The sequence below is a fragment of the Macaca mulatta genome, chromosome 8, assembly GCF_049350105.2.
Source record: "Macaca mulatta isolate MMU2019108-1 chromosome 8, T2T-MMU8v2.0, whole genome shotgun sequence".
Classification (NCBI taxonomy): Eukaryota; Metazoa; Chordata; class Mammalia; order Primates; family Cercopithecidae; genus Macaca; species Macaca mulatta.
Window position 1 is genome coordinate 105,389,502 of NC_133413.1, and position 25,956 is coordinate 105,415,457.

Consider the following 25,956-nt stretch of genomic DNA (forward strand, 5'->3'; position numbering starts at 1 on the left):
TTCTCTAAGATACTTTCCTTATACCCTCAAAATTAATCACGCCCTCCATAACTTATACCTGAGTCTCTTATTGCTGTTGGGTTGTCTATAACAACATTTTCATGTATTTAACTGACACATAAGTATTAAAATGGGACATCTGAATGAGAATTCTTCATTTCTCTTTGTTACCTAGGGGATAATCATTATTGCCTCTTATCTAAATAGAATTAGATAATTGGATAGTTGATCTTGCAGTGATGGAGCCTGGGTTCCAGTGACCTGGGCTGGTAAATACAATGTCTGCTCACCGTGCAGAGAAAGTAGAAAGGCTGTTTGGGTTGAATTGTGCCCCCACCACCGCCCCCCAATTCATAAGTCGAAGTCTTAACCACCAGTACCTCATGATGTGGCTGGATTTGGAGATAGGGTCTTCATAGAGGTAAGTAAGCTAAAATGACATCATTAGGGTGGGCCCTCATCTAACATGGCTGCGTCATTCTAAGAAGAGAGTAGGACACCAACAGGTACAGAAGGAAGAACACGTGAAGACGCAGGGAGAAGATGGTTCCCCGAAAGCCAAGGAGAGAGGCCTCAGGAGAAATCAGCACCTCGATCTTGGACCTCCAGCCTCCAGAACTGTGAGAAAATAAATTTCTGTTGTTTAAGCCCCAGTAGCTGGTGTTTTGTTATGAGAGCCTGAGCTGACTACTACAAAGGGTTATGTCACTTGCCACCATAAGTCAAGGAAAGAGGTGATTTTGGAAAAGAACTTATGTTCAGAAAATATGAAATGGAAAGGTCTCATCTCAGGGTCCTCCTGTTTGGAGTTTATCCTTCTTTCTGTGGAGAGGAATGTGACAGATGCGGTAGAATGGGGAGAGCAACCTGTGTTTTCCGGCTGGCTTGTGAAGCCACGGTGCAGGCAATGGCCTGGGGCCAACCTCACCCTGCCAGGATTTCAGCAGGCACTTAAGCAAGAATAAAGACACACACACACACACACACACATACACACACACACAGAATATAAGAGACAGACTTTGAGTATTTAATGTAAAAAGGAAAAATGATTTTTTCTTCCACTAGCAGATACGCTTAGAACATCACGATGATGTCCCTAAAGTAGCCATGAACATATTTTTGACTCAGTATCATTTCAGTGACTTTAATAGAGGACATTTTACTGGGTTTTAAAAAGTCTGAAGATCTCCACAGCCATTCTTGTTCCAACATGTAGGAATAGCTGGCTCTCAATTAGCTGTCTTATTAAAAGGAATCACAGGGCTACCTATTATTAGTGTATATTATTTTTCTCAATGCTTTAGATAATTTGGCATTTATTTACTGTTGCCATAGGAACCCAGGTCTGTAATAAGGGTTCTTTCAGTTCTGACAATTAGGCTTATAGAAAAGAATATTTTAATGAGGTGAGGAATTTGGAGAGCCTAGCCAGAGGTCTGGCGGAAGAACGTTGTTCTCTAAACAGTTACAAAATTAGCTTAGATTGTCCTTTGTTACAATTGCCTTCTTTGACAGCTACTGAGTGTTCATTAGTCAGACCTCCCTGAAGATCTGCGGTTTTCCATAAAGATTGAAGTTTTCTTATTCCTTAGAAAATGATATGCTGTTTAATCTCATCTCCCTCTTACACCTGGGCTGCTCTTGAGTTACAGGGAATGCAGCTTCTCCTTGCTGTCAATCAGAGAAAGACTAGATTTACCTTAAGCTTCACAGAAAATACTCTTTTTAAAAAATTACTTGAGAAAAACAATTATGCCTTTCTATATTAAGGAATATTTGGAAGGCATAAATCTTGTCTTTCTTATATTCTTTGCATATAAAATATTTTGGAGGAATATTTATTAATTAATTTTAATGACGGATGACCCGTGCACAAAGCACAAAAATCAAGAGGCATTCAGTGAAATATTAGTCTCCCTTCTATCCTTGTCCCCAGAGGACAACCATTGTTACCCGTTTCCTTTGTATTCTTCTAAAGTTATTCTCTGCAATCAAATGCACACACACACACACACACACACACACACACACGCAATGACAGCATGTTAAGGATACTGTATGGTAACTTTTTTTCCCCACCTACTACTGAAAGTTGGGTGCCATTCTATTTCATTACGTAAAGAGCTGCCTTGTTCTTTCTAAGAGCTTTTCCCTGTAATTATTTAGCAATCATGTATTGAGTGCTACAGACATGGTGTGGGGCCCTAGCAACATCAAGGTGAGGACCACAGAGCCCCTGCTCTCAGAAGCCCACATGAGTAGAAGAGGCAGACACCTTTGGAAGCGGCTGCTGCCCAGTGCACAGTGCTATGAGTAAGTCAAGTGGAAGGGGAGGTGGATGCACACAGGAGGGAGTCTGGCTTTGTTCAGATGCTGCTTGAGCAGCATCTTGAAGGGTAAACCAGGGACTTGCAGGTAGAAAAGGAAGGCAAGTTTATTCCTGGTAAAGGAAGCAATAAATGCCAAGTCTTATAGATTATAAAACAGCAGGGTGTTTTGGGGAATTGAAGGTTTGGTTGGGTTTGTTATGGTTGGCGAGCAGGATGTGTGTGTGTGTGTGTGTGTGTGTGTGTGTGTGTGTGTGAGAGAGAGAAATTAGATCAGTGGTTTTCAGACTTCTTGACCACAATCCAGTTAAGAAATATATTTTACACCGCCACACAATGTATATGTGTGTTTGTGTGTGTGTAAAACAGACACAAAATGTCATAAAACAATACCCTTATTAAACGTACTCCAGTATTTTTCTACTAAATTTCATTCTACTTTTTTTTTTTGGAGACAGAGTCTCACTCTGTCACTAGGCTGGAGTGCAGTGGCACGATCTTGGCTCACTGCAACCTCCACCTCCCTGGTTCAAGCGATTCTCCTGCCTCAGCTTCCCAAGTAGCTGGGACTACAGGTGCGTGCCACCACGCCCAGCTAATTTTTGTGTTTTTAGTAGAGATGGGGTTTCATCATGTTGGCCAGGATGGTCTCGGTCTCTTGACCTCGTGATCTGCCCACCTTGGCCTCCTAAAGTGTTGGGATTACAGGCATGAGCCACCACGCCTGGCTTCTTCTTTTTTTTTTTTTTGAGATGGAATCTTGCTCTGTTACCCAGGCTGGAGTGCAGTGGTGCCATCTTGGCTCACTGCAACCTCCACCTCCTGGGTTCGAGCAATTCTCCTGTCTCAGCCTCCGAAGTAGCTGGGTTTACAGGTGCATGCCATCATACCCAGCTAATTTTTATATTTTCAGTAGAGACAGGGTTTTGCCATATTGGCCAGGCTGGTCTCGAACTCCTGACCTTAGGTGATCCACCTGCCTCGGTCTCCCAAAGTGCTGGGATTACAGGCGTGAGCCACCACACTGGGCCCATTCTACTTATTTTTTAAAATGCTAGTCATAACTTTCTACCTTGATTTTGCAAACTACTAATAGGCGCTATCTGTGAGTTGAAAAATTTTGGACTACATTGTGTCTACAGACACTAATATTCTATAACCTAGTCAGCCTCTTGCTGATTTATATGACCATGACCACTTTTTGAATTAGAAGATATTGACAGGAATCAAGAAGCTTATTTGGGGGCCAGATGTGGTGGCTCATACCTGTAATCCCAGCACTTTGACAGGCCGATGGGGGAGGATCACTTGAGGCCAGGCATTGGAGATCAACCTGGACAACATAGTGAGACCTGGCTCTCTCTCTCTCTATATATATATATTTGTTGTTGTTGTTGTTTTTTTAAAGAAGCTTAGCTGGGCACGGTAATACCAGAACTTTGAGAGGCTGAGGTAGATGGATCACTTAAGCTCAGGAATTCAAGACCAGCCTGGGCAACATGCCGAAACCCTGTCTCTACAAAAAATACAATAATTAGCTGGGTGTGGTGGTGCATACCTATAGTCGCAGCTACTCTGGAGGCTAAGGCAGGAGAATCACTTGAGTCTGGGAGGCAGAGGTTGCAATGACCCGAGACTGTACCATTGCACTCCAGCCTGGGTGACGGGAATGAAACCCTGTATCACGAGGTCAGGAGATCAACACCATCCTGGCCAACATGGTGAAACCCCGTCTCTACTAAAAATATAAAAAATTAGCCAGGCGTGGTGGCGGGCGCCTGTAGTCCCAGCTACTCAGGAGGCTGAGGCAGGAGAATGGCGTGAATCTGGGAGGCGGAGCTTGCAGTGAGCCAAGATCGCGTCACTGCACCTCCAGCCTGGGCGACAGAGCAAGATCCCATCTCAATAAAAAAAAAAATAATAAAAATAAAAAATAAAAAATGAAAGCCTATTTGAACATTCATTCAGAAATACTTATTCAGCAGCTACAATGTCTTAGACACTATGATACATGCTAGAGATACAGTGGGAAGGGAAAACGAAACTTGGCCCCTACCCTCATAGAACCAAAAATTAGTGTCCTAAATGAATTATTTGCAATAATTAAAAATGCATATTCTAATCTTTTTATTAGAATCAGATGAGATATGCAAAAATGCATATTTTAATCTAAAAGTAAAATATGCTTACTGTAAAAAAATTTCAAACTATGTAAAAAACTGTAACATAGTAAGCAAAAAAAAAAAAAACCAACAATTCAGGCTGGGTGTGGTGGCTCATACCTGTAATCTCAGCACTTTGAGAGGCTGAGGCAGTCAGATCGCTTGAGGTGAGGAGCTGGAGACCAGCCTGGCCAACATGGTGAAACCCTGTCACTACTAAAATTACAAAAATTGTTCAGGGGTGGAGGCACACATCTGTACTCCCAGCTACTTAGGGAGGCTGAGGCACAAGAATGGCTTGAACCCATGAGGCAGAGGTTGCAACAAGCCAAGATTACGCCACTGCACTCCAGCTTGGGCAACAGAGTGAGGCCCTGTCTCCAAATTGCTTCCCCTTCCCCTTTACTTTTTTTTTTTTTTTTTTTGAGACGGAGTCTCGCTCTGTCTCCCAGGGTGGAGTACAGTGACACAATCATGGCTCACCGTAGTCTTGATTTCCCAGGCCCAAGTGATCTTCCCATCTCAGCCTCCAGAGTAACTGGGACTCCAGGAGCACCACCATGTGTGGCTAATTTTTAAAAACTTTTTAGTAGGGTCGAGGTCTCGCTATGTTGCCCAGGTTGGTCTTGAACTCCTGAACTCAAGTGATCCTCCCCACTTGGCCTCCCACAGTGCTGGGATTACAGGAGTGAGCCACTGTGCCTGGCCCTCCTTATCTTTTTGTGGATAAAGTTCTGTATTTATTTTATTAGAACAGAAGGACTGAATTTCTGTTTGAATTTCTACCCCCTGGGAAATCTTTTGGAGGAGTGTGACTCTGCTTCCCAGAGCTTCATCATCCCCACCTCGAGATAGTTAGTTGAATCCAGAAGAGTTGAGCACCAGGCCCTGAACCTTTGGTGCCTCACCTTGACAATGCTATATTTCAATGACATTCTGCTTAGAGGCCAACAAATTGGCCTGTCCATATGTTAATTGCAACAGGAAAGCTTCCAGGTGACTGAGGATATTGAACAATGCCATTACTGCTAAGATGGTATCATCACTTTTGGTATTTTTTGCCCAGGTATTTTTTGCCTCAATCCCCCCAAGATTATCCAAAAACTAGACTAAGATTTCTGGATTCTTGCATAAACTTCTGCTTCAATGTGGCTGTCCAGGGCTGGACTCTTAAACCTCTGAAGCAGGCTAAAGAGGAAATAGTGTGGGGAAGTTGGATACAATCATGCATTGGAGGAAAACATTTGGTTTGAGTCATTCACAGATATTCCCAGAGCATCTATAGATTGCAGATTTCTATGTGAGGAGCCTTGGGGTCCTCCAAGTTGAACAAAGTTCTCCACCATATTTAACAGAGAGCTACAACAGCTAGAACATTGTAAGCTTCATGGAACATTCTTTGGAGAAGCAGAACATTTTACAGCCATTGTGTTCACCCAGGATTAGACACACAGAGGATCAAATTAACCTGCACTTATTTAGTTGGAAAGAAGTTTGAAGACAATGAAAAAAAAAGATTTAGTGACTTTTATGGTAGTTGTTAAATTATGTTCAGTGGAATGCTGCCTCTGACTTTATTTATGAGTGGTTTTATATTTCCAGAATATTTGGTTCCTGATCTACTTATAAAATGTTTCTGATCTTGTTCCCCATTCTTTGGACACTTCCTGATAAAAATATCTTTTGCTGTCAATCTAGAGCTTTGTTTCTCCATAAAGAATATATATGTTACTTTCTTTCTTCTCTATTATTCATTTTCTATTCAGGCCAAGGCAAGTCACAACATTATTTGTTGAACACATGCTACGAGCCCTCAAGAGCAGAAATGAGTCTCACCTGTCTGTTTTTTTCCTCTGTACAAAAACTAACACATACAAGTTCAATTTAGAGCAGTTAACTTTTAGTGAACACCTACTATGCAGACTTAAGCCTTGCATCCAACTTATGTATCATTTGATAGGGAGAGAGGCCCAAGAACACAAACAATTAAAATAAGAAGCAGAATCTATAAAGTGCTACCAGGAATCACAGACATTTGAGTGATCTTGTTTGAGGGTTCAGTAAAACTTTCTTTAGTAAATGAAATTTGAATTGGATCTAGATGACTGTTAAGATTTCAACCGTTACTTAACATTATTGAGTACCTGTTATGCTAGGTGCTGGGATGCAAAGTCTCTGCAACCATAGAGTACTTAGAGACTAGTAGGGAATACAACACATGTATTTGTCGAGACCCTGCTGGCTTAAGCATAAAAGGCACCTGGTTGGCACATACAATTGACAAGTCCAGGAGGGGAGGTGGTGTCAGGCATAAGTGGATCCGGGAACTCAAATAATGTGATTGTTGCTTAGGTCTCCTCTTTTTTCTCCCTTTACAATTGGACTTCCTCTATGTGGTAGTGGTTTGAAGGCATTGTGTGGAAATTGGCCACAGACAACTTCTGGCATACATCATCTCAGCTGTTAGAACCAAAGAAAGAGAGATCTTTTCACCTTTCATGTATAGGACCCTGAGAAGAGATGCTTGTAGGCCTGGCTTGGGTCATGTGCCTACAGTTATAGCCAGAGGGCCCTGGAGTCGTATTCAGAAGCCATAGCAGATCCACAGTGAATGAAGGAGGGGCAATTCTCTAACTACAGGGTGCACCTGATACCAAAGGAAGGCGGGGCCGTGGAGGAAGAGATGTTGGGCAGATGAGCAGAAGAGTCCCTCTGAAGGAAAACAAAAAATTACAATAAAATATGACAAAGGCTCTAATAGAGATATGTATTAAGTGCCATCAGAACACCGATAAAGGAGTGACTTATGTCATGGAGAGGGCGTTCCTGGGATAAGATAATATATAAGTAAGGACACAGAGACAGGAAAGCAATGGAGCTATTTGTGGTCCAATCTGGCTCAGCACTGAGTAGGTATACTGAGAGGAGCAAAAGGAGACAGAGGAGAATTTAGAGACAAGTCTAAAATGCCATTTCAGGGCCCTACTGGGTAGGACTTGTCATAACAGAAACTCAGCCACATTTTTTCTTCTTTCTCTTACCCTTCACCGCTTTATGTCTGGCTTCACTACCATCTTTCCATTGGCGAGTTCTGGCTAAGGAGTTCTTGTTCACCTTTCTTAACATCCTTAGCTCCTTTCTCCTGCAAAATTCTTTTCCCTGGGCTTCCTCAATGCCACACTCTCTTGCTTCCTTCCAAACTCTCTAGCTACTGAGTTTTTTATTGTGGTAAAATACATAGAACATAAAATTTGTGATTTTAACCATTTTTAAGTGTGCAATTCACTGGCATTAATTACATTCATGCTGTCTAAACGGATAATTAGTGCTTTATTGGGTTTCTTCCAGTGGTCTCCTCCAAGCTGTAACCTCCAGAAAGGAAAGAAGGAGCTCTATTCTGCTTGCCACTGTAGCCACTGTGCCTGTCACAGGCTACACGTTCCGTGTGTATTTGTTGAGGAACGAGTTGAGAGATTGTTGGTTGTTTTCCATCTACGTTGCCTGATCCATTCCCTGACTTCTCTGCCTGAAGAGGCTGACCTCTGCAGACCTGGCTTCCTGGCTGGGGGACTTCTGATTGAGTTTGAGCAGAGGAGGATGCCAGCTGATCAGACGGCAAGAGGAGAGAGAAGCTGAGTTTCTGAGCTGCCTCCTTTCATGACTATAACTCCTAAGGGCACCAGCTTTTGCACGTCTCCAGCTCACTATGGGCTCCAGGAGCACTTTGGCCCGTGGCATGGCCATGGTTTCCCACTGCTAGTATTTTCTGGGTGTCTCACTATTACTTTTTTTTTTTTTTTTTGAGACAGGGTCTTGCTCTGTCACCCAAGCTGGACTGCAGTGGCCCAATCACAGCTCACTGTAGCCTCAACCTCCTGGGCTCAAGCCTCCCACCTCAGCCTACCAAATAACTGGGACTACAAGTGCATGACACCATGCCCAGCTAATTTTTTATATTTTGTAGAAATGGAGTCTTGCTGTGTTGCCCAGGCTGGTCTTTCGCTCCTGGGCTGAAGCAATCCTCCTGCCTTGGCCTCCCAAAGGTCTCCTCTTTTTTCTCCCTTTACAATTGGACTTCCTCTATGTGGTAGTGGTTCCTCTATGTGGTACTTCCTCTATGTGGTACAGGTGTGAGCCACCACACCCGGCCCACTTTTTTGAATTCTTAACTCTACCCACAAGTCTGTAATTAGTTCTTCTGTGATCCTGACTAATAACAGAGACAAACGAAGGTAGTGAGGGCTTGCACCAGGGAAACACAGTCAGAAAAGAGAAGTGAGGATAGATGTATAATAAGTGAACCTTACGAGATTTAGCAACTGATTCCCCACATGATCTGTCTGTTCTGTGAGGGCAGGAATTGTATTTCATTCATTCTTTATCCTCAATAGATAGTTCTTAGTAGGTACTCAATAAATATTGCTGAAATGGTTTATTGGAAGGGTCAAAGATAATTCTGAGGTTCAAGTGTGTAGGCTCAAGTAAGAGGGGAGTCAGGTTAACGTGCAAGTAGTGATTAAAGTTGGTAACAATGACACAGAATGACAGTATAGAAATAGCAGGATTGGCCGGGCGCGGTGGCTCAAGCCTGTAATCCCAGCACTTTGGGAGGCTGAGACGGGCGGATCACAAGGTCAGGAGATCGAGACCATCCTGGCTAACATGGTGAAACCCCGTCTCTACTAAAAATACAAAAAACTAGCCGGGCGAGGTGGCGGGCGCCTGTAATCCCAGCTACTCGGGAGGCTGAGGCAGGACAATGGCGTAAACCCAGGAGGCGGAGCTTGCAGTGAGCTGAGATCCGGCCACTGCACTCCAGCCTGGGCGACAGAGCAAGTCCATCTCAAAAAAAAAAAAAAAAAGAAATAGCAGGATTTTGGCCGGGCTTGGTGGCTCACGCCTGTAATCCCAGCACTTTGGGAGGCCGAGGCGGGCGGATCACGAGGTAAGGAGATCAAGACCATCCTGGCTAACACAGTGAAACCCGTCTCTACTAAAAATACAAAAAAAATTAGCGGGGTATGGTGGCGGGCACCTGTAGTCCCAGCTACTCGGGAGGCTGAGGCAGGAGAATGGCATGAACCTGGGAGGCGGAGCTTGCAGTGAGCCAAGATAGTGCCACTGCACTCCAGCCTGGGCGACAGAGCAAGACTCCATCTCTAAAATAAATAAATAGATAAATAATAAATAAATAAGTAAATAAATAGCAGGATTTTTAGGGTCAGACTGATCTAAAATCCCAACTTTCCCATCCAATCTTGAGTAAATGACTTGACACTTTTCTTTGAGGTCAGTTTCCTTCTTCATAAATGGGAGAAAAAATCTCCAACTCATAGCGTTGCTGTCAGGAGTAACCGAGATGATATAAGCCGAACATACAGTCACTCTGAGAGAGACCCCCACCAAGCTAGGTATCTTGAGATGTGACACAGAGACCGAAGGGCATCAGGAACCGTTCATAAGGGTTTCTTTGAAGTACATTTCTTATTACCATGACACAAGCCATTGGTTACCTGTGTCTCTTACACCCCTTCCTGGAATACCACAGCAGATTTTTTTACCTTCCTTCAACCCTCCATTTTGTGGAATCCTAGAAATTTACAACTTGTGCCATCATTATTCAACAGATTGGATTTTACTTTAGAACTCTGAGCTCCTCAGGGGAGGACTGGTCTTTTAAAATATATATATACACACACATAATATATTAATATAATATATAACAAATATATTAAATAAATAATATATTTATTATTTATTATTATTATTATTATGAGCCCGCATCCTTTTGTTGTGCCTTTGTTTTAAGCACTTGAATGAGACTGTTAGGAATACATGAACTCTGTAGCAGAGATGGAATTCAGACTTAAGCTCTCTTCCACCTTTGGTGCCCTTTGTATCTTTTCTCCCCTATCCTTCTCTAAATGCCTTTAATTAGACCAATTCCTTTTGGTCTCAAAGATAGAATGTCTCCATCCCAGCTGGACAGCTGGCTTCATATTTTAGTCTGTTAAGAGGGACCAAAATGGTTTTGCTGAGTAACTACGCATGCTTCCCTAAGAGGCAATGCCATTCCAGGAACTGGGCAGAAGAGAGGAAGAACTTCCCTTTCAAGACATTTTTAATTCAAATGATGACCTCTATTGACCTACACCCAGAATTAATTTTCCCTTCTAACTTGTGAGAGTTGACTTTCCTATTGTTTCTGTTGTCGCTCCTTTCTCTTTAAGATATCTCTGTAAGGCTGGGCGCGGTGGCTCACGCCTGTAATCCCAGCACTTTGGGAGGCCAAGGTGGGCAGATCACTTGAGGTCAGGAGTTCAAGACCAGCCTGGCCAACATGGTGAAACCCCGTCTCTACTAAAAATGTAAAAATTAGGCCGGGCGCAGTGGCTCAAGCCTGTAATCCCAGCACTTTGGGAGGCCGAGGTGGGCGGATCACGAGGTCAGGAGATCGAGACCATCCTGGCTAACACGGTGAAACCCTGTCTCTACTAAAAAATACAAAAAACTAGCCGGGTGACGTGGCAGGCGCCTGTAGTCCCAGCTACTCGGGAAGTTGAGGCAGGAGAATGGTGTGAACCCGGGAGGCGGAGCTTGCAGTGAGCTGAGATCCGGCCACTGCACTCCAGCCTGGGCAGCAGAGCGAGACTCTGTCTCAAAAATAAATAAATAAATAAATAAATAAATAAAAATGTAAAAATTAGCCGGGCGTGATGGTGGGTGCCTGTAATCCCAGCTACTCGGGAGGCTGAGGCAGTAGAATTGCTTGAACCTGGGAGGCGGAGGTAGCAGTGAGCCAAGATCATGCCACTGCACTCCAGTCTAGGCAACAAGAGCAAGACTCCATCTCAAAAAAAAAAAAAAAAAAAAGAAAGAAAAGAAAAGAAAAAAGAAAAAAAGACATCTCTGTAAGACTTATCTTTCAAAGAATCTCTGTGTATCAGGTTTTATTTTTAGACTCCAGGACTTGGTGTCCAAGAACACTTGTTCATCATCATGTAGTTTACTCTGGTTGAACATTTACAACGTCACAGAGATGCTATTGTTGTAAATTTACCAAGGCAAGCTAGTAACTTCAGATAAAGAAAGCATGCTTCAGGCCAGGCACAGTGGTTCAAACCTGTAACCCTAGCACTTTGGGAGGCTGAGGCGGGTGGATCGCTTGAGCTAACGAGTTCGAGAACAGCCTGGCAACATGGCGAAACTCTGTCTCTACAAAAAATACAAAAACTAGCTGGGTGTGGTGGTGCACGCCTGCATTCCCAGCTACTCAGGAGGCTGAGGTGGGAGGATGGCTTGAGCCCAGGAGGCGGAGGAGGTTGCAATGAACCGAGATCATGCCACTGCACTCCATCCTGGGTAACAGAACCAGACTTGTCTCAAAAAAAAAAGCATGCTTTAAAGGTGCAATATTGTATATTTTAAGTATGCATTAACATGTTGGGAGAGTAAGACCGAAAGACTTCTTGGAGTCCATACAATCTAATATAAAGGCAACAAAAAAGCATACACTGAGTTTTCATTTCAAACATACAACTTATTCTTAACTTATCATTTCCTTCTTTCCAGGTTTCTTATACTGTAGTTCCTTTGGCTTATACAAAAACGCTCCTACTACCTCATGGAAATATTTGCACTCTAACCAGTTGATTTCAGAGCTTCTCAAAGGCTGAGAGAGACCCAAGCTGCCTTCTTTTTTATGAGGCTCCTTGTATATTAACATTTTTTTAAATGATAAAATAAGGTTTTAAAAATTGTGGTTTCAAGTGTTTACATTTTAACAAACTAATGCCTGTAAAACAAACAAACAAAAATTTACAGCACAACATAGTTGTGCCAATAAGAAGATAGTTAAAATATTTACTTTCAAAAATCCATGGGCCAGGCACCATGACTCATGCTTATAATCCCAATACTTTGGGAGACCAAGGCAGGAAGATCACTTGAGCTCAGGAGTCAAGACTAGCCTGGGAAACATAGTGAGACCCCATTTCTACAAAAAATACAAAAAATAGCCGGGCATAGTGGTACATGCCTGTAGTCCCAGCTACTTGGGAGGCTGAGGTAGGAGGATCACTTGAGCCTGGGAAGTTGAGGCTATAGTGAGCCATGACCACGCCACTGCACTCCAGCGTGGGCAACAGTGTGAGGCTCTGGTTTTTTTTTTTTTTTTTTTTTTTTTTTACATCTGTGGTATACTAAAGATCATGTAGTTTAGTCATGGATCTCAATTTTATGAATTTATTTATTTAAGTCAGGGTCTCCTCTGTTGCCCAGGCTGGAGTAGTTTGATCTAGGCTCACTGCAAACTCTGCCTCCTAGGCTCGAGCCATTCTCCCACCTCAGCCTCCCAAGTAGCTGGCACTACAGGCACACACCACCACGCACAGCTAATTTTTGAATTTTTGGTAGAGACGGGGTCTCACTATGTTGCCCAGGCTGACTTCGAGCTCCTGATCTCAAGCAATCCTCCTGCTTTGGCCTCTCAAAATGCTGGGATTACAGGCATAAGCCACTGCATCCAGCCTTGGATCTCAATTTTAAACTTGGAAGGAGAGTGTCTTCTTTCAATTCTACCAAAGTATCTTTGTGTAACTTCCCCTGGAGACAGTGTTAAAAGCCTAAATCCTAAAAGAACAGGCCAGATGGCTTTCAGCTCTGTGCTCACTCATCCTCCTCCTCTCCCTTACCACAAGCCAAGAATATTTAGTTGATTTGGGGAAAGCACATTATTATTTAATAATATGTAATGAATTAAAGATGATCATCATCAACTCTTACCCATTTCAACTGTATAAAGAAAAACTCTGAATAATCCCAGCTTGGGTAAGTGCAGCAAAGGGCAGAGTCTAAGATCAGTCTCTCCCCGAAATGGTAAAGCCTAGCTTTTCCTTAGCTAATTTTTATTCGTGTCGGTTTGATATGTCTTGTTTAGGTCACAAGCTCCTTACAAAGGAATTCTATCCAGAGCTAGTACTAAAAACAGTAATTAATATTATTAGTTAATACCCATTTAAACTGTTTTTTTGAGATGGGGTTTTTGCTCTTGTTGCCCAGGTTGGAGTGCAGTGGCACAATCTTGACTCACTGCAACCTCCGCCTCCTGGGTTCAAACGATTCTTCTGACTCAGCCTCTCGAGTAGCTAGGATTACAAGTACATCCCACTACGCCCAGGTAATTTCTTTGTATTTTTAGTAGAGACAGGGTTTCACAATGTTGGCCAGGCTGGTCTTGAACTCCTGACCTCAGGTGATCTGCCCGCCTCAGCCTCCCAAAGTGCTGGGATTACAGGCATGAACCACTGTGCCTGGCTAAACTATTTGTTTTAATATTTAAACTGAAAAACAATTTTCACTGACATTTCATTTCATGTACATTTCATTACAATTTTGTAATACATTTACAAATTTGTATTTGTAGATATGGGCTGGGCATGGTGGCTCACGCCTATAGTCATAGCACTTTGGGAGGCTGAAGTGGGAGGATCAGTTGAGACCTGGAGTTTCAGACCAGCCTGAGCAATATAGGGAGATCCCATCTCTACAAAAAAAGAAAAAAAAATTAGCCTGGCTTGGTGGCACATGCCTGTAGTTCCAGCTACTTGGGAGGCTAAGGTGGGAGGATCGCTTGTGCTCAGGGGGTTGAGGCTGCAGTGAGCCGTGATCACACCACTGCATTCCAGCCTGGGCCACAGAGCAAGACCCTATCTCTAAAAAAATAAAAAACAAAAAATAAAAAAAATTTATAGATGTGGAAATATCCTGAACTCCACACTTGTGAACACAGACACTGCCACTGTCAGCCAGCACATAATACATATATCCATCCATACGTAAGCAAATATCACTCACTCACATAATTGCCTTTGATTTGAAAATACCGTTTCAACTTTAGTCACAGAAGAGATGCTCAGCCATCTGCATGTAATTTGTAGCTGAAACTACCCTTTTGTGTAGACAAATTGGCTGTTCCATGGTGTTGATAGAAACCAGATATACTTGTATTTAGATCCTCAGCCATCTGGGTCAGTGGGTTATGGGAGAGAGGGTGGATGTCACTGAAGAGATTCCCATAACAGCAACAGAGAGGGTTTAGGGGCCATGGTCTTCCTAAGAGGCTGAGAAATCTCACATAACCTCATCTGCTCCAGGCCAGCCCGGACAGAAAGTAGATTAATGAAGGTTAAGCAGTCTGGATAGAAAGTTGAGCTTCTCCTTTTTGTAAAGGAGAAAAAGCCAAGCAGAGATGTAATTTCAGCAGAGATCTCAAAAGAGGGCAGAGAAAGGAGTATTTAGAGAATAAAGGGAATTTACAAATATATTCCTCTATCGATCACACAAAATACTCGTTTGAATGTCAGTTTCCTCCTTCATATGTTTAAAAGTTTATTAAAGAAGTAATGATTATTGTTTAACAGTTACACATTTTTAAAGTATTTTTTCTTCTTAACAAAATACAGAATGCCCTCCCCCAAGTACACTGTATCAAATTAATGTGATTGCAAAATTCCCCAGCACAGTTTGGGAAGGTCAAGTGCCAAGTGGCCCTATGTGAGGGATGCTGCTTTTCTGAAAACAAACACAAAAAGCTTAGTTGTGCTTTTTCTTTTTTTTTTTTTTTTGAGATGGAGTTTCACTCTGTCACCTGGGCTGGAGTGCAGTGGCTCCATCTCAGCTCACTGTAACCTCTGCCTCCCGAGTTCAAGCAATTCTCCTGCCTCAGCCTTACCAGTAGCTGGGAGTACAGGAGTGTGCTGCCATGCCTGGCTAATTTTTGTAGTTTTACTAGAGATGGGGTTTTGCCATGTTGGCCAGCCTGGTCTCGAACTCCTGACCTCAAGTGGAGGAGGCCTCAGACTCCCAAAGTACTGGGATTACAGGTGTGAGCCACTGCACCTGGCCCAGACCACGATTTTCAAGGGCTCTATGGACATGTGCTGTTAGGCTTTAATCAGAATAAATGTCAAGATCTTTTCTAATTTTAAAATTGGAATCTATTGTTCATAAAAGTTAGAAAGTGCTGTAGCAATATTTATGTTTTTTTTTCCTTTTCTTTCTCTTTAAGAGCAAAAAAGAAAAGGATTATGTTCCTGAGAGAATTTGTGATTGTTCATTAAGACAAAGTCAGTCATCAACTAAGTTAAATAGTGACTATGCTGCAGAAAACAACTGGCAGCTATTCAGTTTTAATTTCCACACTTGAATATGATAAATAGTTCCTTTCAGACTCTTAAAAAAAAAAATCCCACTAGTGTTAAACTTCAGCAGTTTCAAATGAGAGGTCTCTAGTGGTGCTGGTTGGGCTCTCTGGGAAGCAGATGCTGAGACAGGGTAGGGGTGGAAAAGATTTTGTGGGGAAGTAAAGTCTGCCAAGACGAAGGGGAAGGAAGCAGGCTTGGGCAGGAGGAGCCAGCGGACCCAATCAGACTTGACGAAGACTGTGGCAAAGCCAGGAGAGCCCTGAGCACAGATAGTACATTAAAAGAGTCTTCTGTGCGGCGGAAATGTCTATGCCCTTGTCTACTGCCTGCCTCCATCACTGCTACGGGCCACCCGTCACCAGCCACGCTGCTTCCAGCTGGGCTCCATGTGTCGTGGGAGTATCAGAGAAGCGCCAGGGCCTTCAGTGACACGTGCTAGCCACACTTTTACTACATTTCTGGAGGAGTCGCTACCTTTCATTCTCAAAAATCTTCAAGTCTTATCCATTTCCCTGCCCCTCACCTTCTCCCTTTCCCAAAGAGACAAGTCTAGGTTCCTCTCACTTTGTTATGCAGAGCAATTTAGCACAATCGAAATAATCCTTCTTTCCCAGTGGACAGTCATCTTCAAAGAGTATTTTCCCTGGATATGAACATGTCAGTCCCTTAATCTGATAAAATGGTTGTGGGAAATTCTTTACGTGGCACTTTCCCCTTTTATTTCAGAGGGAAATAACTGGGCATGGTGAGAACAGACAGTGACATTTGAGAGCTGAAGATGAGAATGTTACTGCCCTAGATGCAGGGGGTGCCCTCCTGGGGTACACTCTTTTGACCTCTCACCTTCTAAGCTCACTTTTGGGGCTTAAAGTTTTACACAGATCAGATTTGGGTTTAGGGTAGGAGTGGTATAGAAGCTAAAGAGTTACTTCATTCAATATTCATGACTTAACTCCTAAAATAGAATATTAGAGATTCAGACACCACCCCTTGCCTCTAGTTGACATTTGATAAGTGTTGATAGGGATGTTTAATTAATAGTTAATTCTGTACAAAGAAGAAATTTTACTCTATAAACTCAGAAGTATAAGAAGTATCTTATATTTCTGAGTATTTGTTTAAAACCAAATGGGCATGCCTATCTCTTTCCTGTACTGAAATTCTGGAGCCTTATGGATATGCATCATTATGAAGACTGTCTTTTCCATAGGATAGGTTCCTAAACATGGAATTTTCAGGTCAAAGGGTAAGTGTATTTTGAATTTGAATATATAGTTCCACATACTGACTCATCCTCAAAAGTGTGTTTCTGATTACCTACACATTACTGGCCTGAAAGTCATCAATCTTTTCAACTGCAGATAGGTAAAAATTCCATTTTGTTTTTATTTTAATTTGCATTTCCCTGGCTACTGGCAAGATTGAGCACTGTTTTATATGCTTATAGCATGTGTACTTCCTTTGATCCACTGGATCATTTATCTTCTTACTGCTTTGTAAAACCCTTATGTAAGTGAGGGCTCTTAACTCTTTTCTGTGTGTATATGCTCATTTAATTTACCATTTGTCTTTTGACTATCTGTAGGCTAGCAGGGACACAGTCCCCTGCCCCTCAGCTCATATTCCAGTTAGAGGATCAGAGGAAAGACAGATAACCTGATAAAGTTACACACAGATAATACATCTCAATAAATGTCAGATGGGGCACTTCTAATATTTGAAGGCTAAATTTGTTTTCTCATTAAAAGTACCTTTAGGCTGGTTACAGTGGCTCATGCCTGTAATCCCAGCACTTTGGGAGGCAACAGCAAGTGCTGTAAAGACTGTGTCTCTACAAAAAATAAATAAATAAATAAGCCAGGTATGGTGGTACATGCCTGTGGTCCCAGCTACTTGGGAGGTGGGAAAATTGCTTGAGCACAAGAGGTAGAGGCTGCAATGAGTTATGATCACACCACTGCATTCCTGCCTGGGCAACAGAGTAAGACACTGTCTCAAAAAAAACAACAAAAAAACCCCTTTTTAATGGGTAATAAAAATAATGTAACTCCATAGAAGGTTACTGGCATACTGTCATTATTAAGTGAGAGAAAAGATCAGTACTTTTAGTTTTGCCAGAGTTTGACCTCTTTTAACCTCATTCAACTTCTATCTCTTCTCGCATGTCCCTTATCAACCTACCACTCCCAAATTCCATTCTTCCTCAGAATGTTTCTTTCTACTCTTCTCTTTTCAAAAGATTGGTACTTGTAAGTTTGTGATAGAGATGTTGTTTCTTTTTCTTCTTCTCCTTTTTTTTTCTAGAGACAGGGTCTTGCTCTCCAACCCAAACTATAGTGTAGTGAGCTACCATCATAGCTCACTGCAGCCTCAAACTCCTGGGCTCAAATGATCCCCCGACTTCAGCCTCCTGAGTAGCTAGGAAGTACAGGTGCACACCACCACACCTGGCTAATGTTTTAAAATTATTTTTTGTGAGACAGGGGGCTGCTATGCTGTCCAGGCTAGTCTTAAACTCATAGCCTTAAGGGATCCTCCCACCATGGCCTCCCAAAGTTCTGGGATTGCAGGTGTGAGCTACTGCACCCAGATGGAGATTTTGCATTGATCACCACTGTGCCTTTAAACTCTAAATAGATACATAAATGACATCTGAGAAGTCTTACTTTCTTCAAATAGTTGATTATGCAAAAAGAAGTTTCAAATTTTAGTATCTTAAAATCGGAGAGCCTATTTCCCTGTTTAGTATTCACTCACTTAACAGATATTGATTGCATACCTCCATATACTAGGCACTGTTTTAAGTGCTGTGGGTGTAACATGACATCCATGTGTTCCTGGAACTTACATCCTAGTCTGGGGGAAGAGTGACATTAAGCTAGTAAAAACATAAGTATATAATATATCAGATGGTGATATATACTGCAAAGAAAAAAATAGGGCAGCATAAGTGGGGGGCTACAAGATGAATTGTGTTCCCCCCACCAAATTCCAACCTCCAGTACTGGGAATGTGATATTATTTGGAAAGAGGTTCTTTGAAGATGATCAGGTCAAAACGAGAGCACTAGGATGGACCCTAATCTCAGATGACTAGTGTCCTTATACAATAGGGAAATCTGGACACAGACATGCACACAGGGAGAATGCCATGTAAAGAAAAAGGCAGAGATCAGGGCAATGCTTCTGCAAGCCAAGGAACACTGAAGACCGTCACCAAACCACCAGAAGCTAGCAGAGAGGCACAGCACAGATTCTTCCTCGTAGCCTGCTGAACAAAACAACTCAGCTGACAACCTGATCTCAGACTTCTCGCCACCAGAACTGTGAGACAACAAATTTCTGTTGTTCAAGACACTCAGTTTGTGGTGCTTTATTATTGTAGCCCTATGGGACTAATACAGAGAGGGAAAGGAAGATTTTAGATGGGGGGTGAGGAAAGTTGACATGTGAACACATACCTGAATTGGGTCAAACAGTTCACTGTGAGTCGCATACATTAGGTAGAGGGAACAGCACATGCGAAGGAAGGCCCTCTGGTGGGAGCATGCTTGGCGTGTGTAAGGAACACCAAGTCAGGATACCTGATGTATAATGAACAAAGTGGGGGGAAAAGGGAGGGGACAGGCTAGACCATGTTGGGACCTGTGGCCATGTGTGGACATCTGGCCTTTTCTCTGGTAAGATGAGAAGGTACTGGAGGGTTGTGAGCAGAGAAGTGACACCCCCATTGTCACAAGTAGAGAATTCAGTTTTCGGTTAAGCAGAAAATAAGTTCCAAGTTCCTGGTTTATGGTTTTGCTTGTGCATCTGAGTTAGCCAGGACTCTTGGGTTGCAAGTGACAAAGATCCAACTCAAACTCTCCCAAGCAAGGGAAAGAATTTACTAGCTCACATAACCAACAACAAGCCTATGAATACTTTAGGCACAGCTAGAATTTGGGGATCAACCCATATTGTCAAGAATCTGTCTCCTTTTATTCTTCTTCAGCTCTGCTTTTTCTCTGTTGACTTCATTTGCAGGCAGGCTCTTACAGTATTGCAGCAAAAGAACCCCCACCAGCTCTAGAGTTTCATGCTTCTCAGTGTAGGAAGTATCAGGCAATGTTCTGTCTTCTTCACCATCTATATAATCCCCCTCAAAGTGCTGGTTGACTTCCTCAGGTCATGTGCCGACACCTGCAGTAATCAATGATAATTTCTAGAGATAATACTCCAATTGGCTGGCCTGGATCATGTCTACTACTGTGGAAAGAGAGCAGACCCACAGGCTGGACTGTCTGGGTGGATGAGCATTTACCAAAAGAAAAGAGTTCTGTCAAGGTGGTGTTGCACAGCTCCAGACTCTAATCCATTTTATAGTCCATCTGTTTGGGACCTCCTGGAGTTGTGCAGTGTACAACCTGAGAGGCCATACACAGGGGTTCTTGGTTTTATAACCTAAATAAGGAGGAAAGGAAGCTGGGCAGCCCAAACAGCAGGCATCCCCTACTGTATCTAATTACAAAGTTAATCATTTGTAACTTTAAGAAAGGACTTTTTAAAGAAAAGACTATTTATGACAAGGTATTGGCTGGACTTCTGGCTTCCTGGAACAAAATATGACATAAAATTCAAATCTACAGTAGATATGTAAATACATTTGTTTTAATTTACCCAGGGAACAATACCTAATAGTTCTAACTGAGGCACACTTTTAAACTTAGGACAAGCAGATAATTCACCTTTGACAGCAATAGTATAAATGGAGTTATAATTCATAAATGCGATGGTTCTTCCTTCTAAGAACTTTGAGCATTCGCTTATTTGATAACCATTAATATTGATAGGTACTGTGTTGGAAATTGCAAATATAGTAGAAGAACCAAACAAACTTGGTTCCCTTCCTCAAGAGTGAGATGGACATTTGGCAATGAACATACAATACATACTTTTATTTATTTATTTATTTATTTATTTATTTATTTATTTTATTTTTTTGTTGAGACGGAGTCTCGCTCTGTCGCCCAGGCTGGAGTGCAGTGGCCGGATCTCAGCTCACTGCAAGCTCCGCCTCCCGGGTTTACGCCATTCTCCTGCCTCAGCCTCCCAAGTAGCTGGGACTACAGGCGCCCGCCACCGCGCCTGGCTAGTTTTTTGTATTTTTTAGTAGAGACGGGGTTTCACCGTGTTAGCCAGGATGGTCTCGATCTCCTGACCTTGTGATCCGCCCATCTCAGCCTCCCAAAGTGCTGGGATTACAGGCTTGAGCCACCGCGCCCGGCCTACAATACATACTTTTATATAGTGATAAGTATCAAGAAGGAAAAGAACTGGGTTCTATCAGAAAAATTAGTAGGAAGTGCGGAGCTGATTTAGACTGGGATCGGGGACTTACTTGAACTTGTGACATTTAAGAAGAGTGGTGAGGGATAAATAGAAATTAGCCAGATCAAGAGTGAGAAAGAGAGGAAGAATATCCCAGGCAGAGGAACTGACACAGGCAAAGGCTTTAAAGAGCTTAAGATATCACCAGACATTCCTGGCCAGGCCCACTGTTATCCCAGATGCTTACCATTTCCATTGTTTATTGACGTCCATAATATTTCAAGTGAACTAAATCATATACATCATCTTTTCATCATTACCTGGTAGACTGAATGTTTAGATTCTCCCCTGTGATTGTGCCTTACATATATTAGTGTATTAATATATGAAGATCACAAAGTGATAAAAGTGTTCAAAAGGTAGAATTTATTAAAGGATGATTATATACTTATTTCATGTTGACAATATGTCTTCAATTGCTTTGCAATCTTTTAACATTTCTGTTTTTATAACTTCATGGTAAGAAAAAGAGGATGAAATGAGTTAGAAAGAGCTGGAGACACCATGTGTAGACAGGAATTTCACATTTAAAGTTAATTCTCGGAAGTTCTCTTCTGGCATCTGCTAAGTGAAGGATGGAGACCTGGGTCCTAACTACTGGTGAGCAGTTAAAACTTGAACATTTGGCCAGGCGCGATGGCTCATGCCTGTAATCCTAGCACTTTGGGAGGCTGAGGCGAGCATATCACAAGGTCAAGAGATTGAGAGCATCCTGGCCAACATGGTGAAACTCTGTCTCTACTAAAAATACAAAAATCAGCTGGGCATGGTAGTGCATGCCTGTAGTCCCAGCTACTTGGGAGGCTGAGGCAGGAGAATCACTTGAACCCGGGAGGTGGAGGTTGCAGTGAGCTGAGATTGTGCCATTGCACACCAGCCTGGCGACAGAGCCAGACTCCATCTCAAAAACACGAAAAACAAAAAACAAAACTTGAACGTCATGGTCCAAGTCCTTCATCAATCAGAGTCCCGACAGGAGACAGAAAAAAATAATTTGGGGTGCTTTATATACAAAGGGACTATTTTCACAGGTCTATGTATGCAGGCATCTGGTGCTTCCTCCTCCTCCTCCTCTTCCTCTTTTTTTTTTTTTTTTTTTTTTTTGAGACAAGGTCTTGCTCTGTTGCCCAGGCTGGAGTGCAGCAGCACAATCATGGCTCACTGTGGCCTCAAGCTTCTGGGCTCAAGTAATTCTCTTGCCTCAGCCTCCCGAGTAGGTAGGACCACAGGTGTACACCGCCATGCCCAGCTAATTTTTGTGTTTGTGTGTGTGGCCACGGGTTTCACCATGTTTCCAGGCTGGCCTCAAACTCCTCAGCTCAGTTGATCTGCCTGCCGTGGCCTCCCAAAGTGCTGGGACTACAGGTGTGTGCCACCACGCCCCACCCATCTGGTGCTTCTTAATGAGCTGTAGGCACAATGGGATGAGGAGACTGAAGTGAGGGGTCATACAGAGGCATGTGGAGTCATGTAGAGTCATGGAGACAACCTTATAGGAAGGGAACAAGGGGATTAAGCAACCTGACTTTCCTTTCCTTCATCTCTCCCTCCCTGTCTTTGATTCTATATGAACGCAATTAGAAGCCAGAAGTCACGAGCATCCATCCATGTGGTCCATACAGTTCAGCCCTCCAGGTAGAAAATAGGATAAAGAGGAAGAGTAAATCTGACTTAAAGAGGCAAACGTATTTTGCCATAAATGTCCACAGACCTTCTACCAACCCTTAGGTGTTTAACTAGCCAGTAGCTGGTTGTCTAGTTCTATCCAGTTTTTCCTGATAATATTTCATAGAGGCTGGGTGTGTATTAGAAAATAACAAAAGGGTTTATCTGCTGATTCCTAGGATACCCTACAAATTGGATAGGTAGTGTCAACTCCTGCTTTTCTAGTTTCAGAGTTATTTACTGTGGGGTTTTTTTGTTGTTGTTCTGACATCTAGCTAGTCAACTCCGAAAACTGTACAATCCAACAGACTTCTGCAATCATGTGCCTTGGAACAAGTCCCTAATTAAATGATGACATCCTTTGAAGAAAGACATTTTGTCATACTGCTATCACCTCCACTGCTTATCTTGGTTTTTCAGTATTACAGAAGTTTCCAAACATGAAAAATATGGAAAATAAGATAATGTATATTCATATGTCTGCCATCCTGATTTAGACAATTTTAATAATTTGACATGTTTGCTTCAGAATTTTTTTTTTCTGAGACAGAGGGTCACTCTGTCACCCAGGCTGGGTGCAGTGATCATGGCTCATTGCTGTCTTAACCTCCAGGGCTTGAAAGATCCTCCCAACTCAGCCTTTGAGTATCTGGGACCCCAGGTATGCATCACCATGCTTTGCTTTTTTTTTTTTTTTGTAGAGATGGGGTCTCCCTATGTTGCCCAGGCTGGTCTTGAACTCCTGGGTTCAAGCAATCCTCCCGCCTTGGCCTCCCCCAGTGCTGTGATTACAGGTGTGAGCTACCACACCTGGCCTGCTTTAGAATTTTTTTTTTTTTTTAGAATTTTTAAATAAATAAAATATCACCAATACAGTGAGGGTTTCTTTTTACCTCCCAGTACCTCCTATTCATTCATCCATTAACTTTCATATCAGAAAAATGTTTGAGCAACTACTCACTAGACTATAAAGTCAGGGGATAAATACAAATAAGCTTAAGTCTTGTTCCCTTTCCTCAAGGTGCTCCCAATCTGTTTTGTGGGGACAGACAGGAAAACATCTGAGAAGACAGGTGGGGGTGGGAAGAAAGGGTTTGCAACCCAGACATTGGGATAAAAACACAAGCATAAAGATGCCCATTAAACACAAATTGTATTGAACTGATTGAACTGATCTTGGTACATTAGTGGACAGCAACCCAATGCAGGTGCCAAAAGAGAAATGAGAAAGAGAAGGAACAGGACAAGATGAAGAAAGAAGAAATTACATCATATGCCTTTAGGCTCCTAACCACTTCCCCCTACAATACACACAATGGGTGATGGGGTGATGTTCACAGATATGCTATATTCCCTGGGTACTTGACTTAGGGGCTATGGCATAGACAAGATATTTGTGGTTTCTGGTACATAGCTGTAACTCCACCCTTTTCTCTCCCATGTTGAAAATGACATTATCCCCAGGATAACCTGAAGTAATCTCATATATATATATATGGTTTTGTTTTGTTTTGTTTTGTTTTGTTTTTTTAGAGACAGAGTCTCGCTCTGAGGCCCTGGCTGGAGTGTGATGGCATGATCTGGATCATTGCAACCTCCACCTCCCAGGTTCAAGTAGTTCTCCTGCCTCAGCCTCCTAAGTAGCTGGGACTATAGGTGTGCACCACCATGCCCAGTTAATTTTTGTATTTTTAGTAGAGACGGGGTTCTGCCATGTTGGCCAGGCTGGTCTCAAACTCCTGGCCTCAAGTGATCTGCCTGCCTTGGCCTCCCAAAGTGCTGGGATTACAGGCATGAGCCACTGCACCCCTCCTCATCTCTAATATATACACAAAGCAAATGATAGTATTTTCAAACTTTAGTTATTTATTCTAATTAGAAACAACTTGTGCAGAAACAACCCACCATACCCATGTGACAACTATGACAAGTCTTGTCTGTGTCTTATGTAGGGGTCATCAATCTTCCTCTTCCTACCTGTGATTTTGTGTGCATTAAATCTCTGGAACATTTAGCAGGTATGCCCCAGAATGGCTGATGGTCCATTAGGTGTGAACAGAGAAAAAAAAACCTAAAGAAATGACAGCTATGGTATTGAAAAATTGGCAATATAAGATCATAGTGGAAACCAAAGAGTGAAACGAATAAAACTGCAATTGCATAACATAGTGACCACTTTGCCTCTTCTTGTTTCTGAGAGAATAGTGTGTAGGTATCCTTTTAGCAAATGAAAAATCTGCCACCTAATAGGTATTTGACATTGGCTAATTTTGTTCGTTTCTAGTGCCCCTTCCATACTAAGTGTGTAACTAGTACTAAATGCTCAAAAACCATTGAATTGATAGATGACTTTCTTTCAAATCCAAAATTGTACAATTCTATATTTTTTTAAAAAATGGTAATTGAGGGCCGGGCAGCATGGAGGCTCATGCCTGTAATCCCAGTACTTTGGGAGGCCGAGGCGGGAGGATCGCCTGAGATCAGGAGTTTGAGACCAGCCTGGCCAACATGGTGAAACCCCATCTCTACTAAAAATACAAAAATTAGCTGGGTGTGGTGGTGGGTGCCTGTAATCCCAGCTACTTGGGAGGCTGAGGCAGGAGAATTGCTTGAACCTGGGAGGCAGAGGTTGCACTGAGCTGAGATCACGCCATTGCACTCCAGCCTGGGTGACAAGAGTGAAGCTCCATCTCCAAAAAACAAAGGTAATTGAGGATAAGGAAACTACCCAAAAAGCATGATGCATTCAAGTTTCTCTTTTTCATAGCTGACGATAGGTTCCTTAAAATCAGATAACTGTAAGGCTTGACTATTAAACGAATAGTGGAAACCCTTCACAAGGGGAAATATTCCTTTCAATTTTGTATTTTCTTCATATTCTGCCCTTCTTAAACTTGCTGAGTCTGATTTGCTCTTTCAGTCGCTAAGACTGCAAGCCTATATGGTGCCTTGTTGTAAATGAGAAGGTCCCCTTCTGGGCTGAGGCAGCCCTGCAGGCACATGCCTCTCTGTGTGAAGAGAAAGGCTGCCCTTCCTCTGAGCAGAGACAATCCCACACCAGCCCACACCAGCCCCTCTTGCTCCCTCAGCCAGGCATGTTTGTGCAGTGCACACACTGCATAACCTGGTGTCTTATTTCCGGTGCCAAAACACTTGGTCTTCGGAACAATACACTAAACACCTCCCAATGCCAGGCACTTGGCCAGGCACTGGAGATAAAAAGAGGAGT

General features: G+C 42.6%; 1 protein-coding gene across 1 annotated transcript in view; it reads left to right on the plus strand.

Annotated features, from left to right (window-relative positions):
• The first annotated feature begins 2,169 nt into the window (after positions 1-2,169).
• Positions 2,170-25,956, plus strand: part of LOC144330821 (uncharacterized) — a 30,181-nt gene continuing 6,394 nt past the window's right edge. Inside the window, exon 1 of the mRNA XM_077943874.1 lies at positions 2,170-2,316. Coding sequence (XP_077800000.1) covers positions 2,313-2,316 — 4 coding nt within the window. The 5' untranslated portion in view covers positions 2,170-2,312. The remainder of the gene's footprint in view (positions 2,317-25,956) is intronic.